Here is a 2,347-nt window from a genome sequence, read left to right on the forward strand (position 1 = left end):
ACAGTTTGTAATAGTTTATAGACTTCTCAAACTTGTATTAGAACTTGTAGATGCTCATGACTAGTGACACCCCGGTATTTGATTGTGTTGGGTTGTTCTTACGCGTATTTATGATATTACCTGCTATTTGGATTATTTATTCATGTTTCGACTGTTTCTAAATGCTTAACTATTATAAATTGGAAAATCGGGAGTGTCGGCTGGCCTTATCTTCACGAGAGGCGCCATCACGACCGGGTCCGGGTTTAGGGTCATGACACCCCAACCCGCTCTAGATTGCTTGAGAGGTGGCTCTTATAGCCAACTGGCTCAGGATACAACCCATTTTCAAACCACTTTCCACCATTTCCCCAATCTTTATGGCTTCTGCAAACGGCTTGCCCATAACGGACATCATGTTCTGGAAGTAATCAGCCTCTTGGGCTTGCAAGAAAACACTGACCATCTTGGTCTCATCCATTGGGGGTTTCACCCTGGCAGCTTGTTCACGCCACTTGATAGCGTACTCTCGGAAGCTTTTTGCAGTTTTCTTTTTCAAATTAGACAAAGTGTTTCTGTCGGGAGTGATGTCCACATTATACTGGAGCCGGCGGATAAAATCTCGGGCCATATTGTCCCACATGTGCCAATGAGTAATTTCTTGATCCATATACCACTCAGAAGCGGTTCCGGTGAAGCTTTCCCCAAAATAGGCCATTTGCAACTCCTCTTTTCCACCAGCGCCTCTCAACTGGTTACAATATCGTTTCAGGTGAGCGACCAGGTCTATGCCCATCGTACTTTCAAATTTTGGCATCTTGAAACTAGCTGGAAAGTGGACATGGGGAAACATACAGAGGTCAAAGTATGAAACACTCTTTTGGTCACTCAGACCTTGCATGTTTTTCAGGCTTTGTTCGAGACTCTTCATCTTCCGAGCCATTTCCTCTTGCTCGAGATTTTAACAACTTTTTATTGCTCCACTAAGAGATCATATTGCGGGGGTTGAGTGAAAGAGTACGAGGTCACTTATGTTATTTTTGATTGAAGTTGTGGACCCTAAAAGGTGAACATTGGAGGCTCAATATACGGCCGTGGTAAAGTTGGTTGTGCTCTGGCGCAAACTGGTGCCACAGAGAACAATATTGGAGGTGCCCAGGAAACTGGCACCTGGGGGCAAACCACGGAAGGCATGCTAGGAACATTGGAGGGTGCCCGCATGGGATGAGCGGGTTGGGCACATGGGCATTGGTAACCTCACCTGACCTGGGGATCAACTCAGGGAACCCATGGATTGCACTTGGCGGTTCCCTACCATTAGACCAAGCGTCCCAAACTCCAATATGTGGAGACGCAATATCCTATTCTCTTCAGCAGCTGCTGATTCTGGTTGTGGAATAGCTGGTGTTGGTCTATCCTCAGGATCGATGATTTGTAGATTGCTGGCCATCTGTGCCTTTGGATCTTGTGAAGGAGGGGAGGCTAGACTACCAACAAAACCAACCACCAAAACCTGGATAGTTTGCACACCCAACAACCTTGTTAGTTTTGAGACGCTTAACAGATAGGAAATCACACATTTGGATGCAATGCACCTAAATAGTTAAATGTTTCTACCATGTGTTTGAACAGTTGCATGTTTCATCCCAGCCTTAACTAACCCTTTTCACTCTGTACCTCTTTTCTTCATTTTCGCCTCTCTTTAATCACTCTTGATTTTTTTCATCTCGTTTTTGCCGCTCTTTTATTTTTGGAACTCTCTTTTCTCTCTCTTTGTTTGTCACTCTTTTATTTCTTGTCGCTTCTTTTTTTTTGTCGCTCTTTCTTTTCTTTTTCACTCAATTTTTCTTTCTTGTTTTTTTCGGTTTATTTTTCATTCAATTTATTTATGGCTATGATCGAATCCGATGGGGATTGCCTACGTATCATGACGCCGCATGAATAAGATCTTTCATAGTTTAGGAAGATCGGGAATGGAATAAATAAACCAACTCCCTTTTTTTTCCTAATTTATTCAACCTTTTTCTTTTCTAACAAGGAAAAATATTTTGGATTTTGAATTCTTTTTTTTATGAAAGAAAGATTTCTGCAAATTTCTTTTCTTTTATTTTGAATCTTTTTGGGAATTTCAAAAGTAAAAAGATTTTTTTTTGAATTTTCATTTGTTTTCTCTTTTTCTAAAGAAGAAAGAAAATGTTTTTAAATTTTGGATGTTTCTTCTTAATTTTCGAAATAGGGGCTTTTGAGAAAAAAAATTGGATTTCTGAGTTTTTTTTTTTTGATATTACAAAAGAACTTCTAAAGAAAAACAAAAATATTTTTGCACTTCAATTTTTCAATTTTTATGACATTTACGAAAGAAAGACTT

The 2,347-nt window shown here is 40.1% G+C and overlaps 1 protein-coding gene across 1 annotated transcript; it reads right to left on the reverse strand.

Annotated features, from left to right (window-relative positions):
* Nucleotides 1-271: 271 nt before the first annotated feature.
* LOC104242271 (uncharacterized) lies at nucleotides 272-922 on the reverse strand. Its single transcript, XM_009797299.2, has one exon. It carries the CDS (start codon nucleotides 920-922, stop codon nucleotides 272-274), a length of 651 nt encoding a protein of 216 aa, XP_009795601.2.
* Between the last annotated feature and the right edge of the window lie 1,425 nt (nucleotides 923-2,347).

This window comes from Nicotiana sylvestris, chromosome 5 (genome assembly GCF_000393655.2).
Source record: "Nicotiana sylvestris chromosome 5, ASM39365v2, whole genome shotgun sequence".
Classification (NCBI taxonomy): Eukaryota; Viridiplantae; Streptophyta; class Magnoliopsida; order Solanales; family Solanaceae; genus Nicotiana; species Nicotiana sylvestris.

Bases quoted from the DNA above. Each gene is read 5' to 3' on its own strand.
- LOC104242271 (XM_009797299.2), bottom strand. From the start codon at position 922: ATGGCTCGGAAGATGAAGAGTCTCGAACAAAGCCTGAAAAACATGCAA.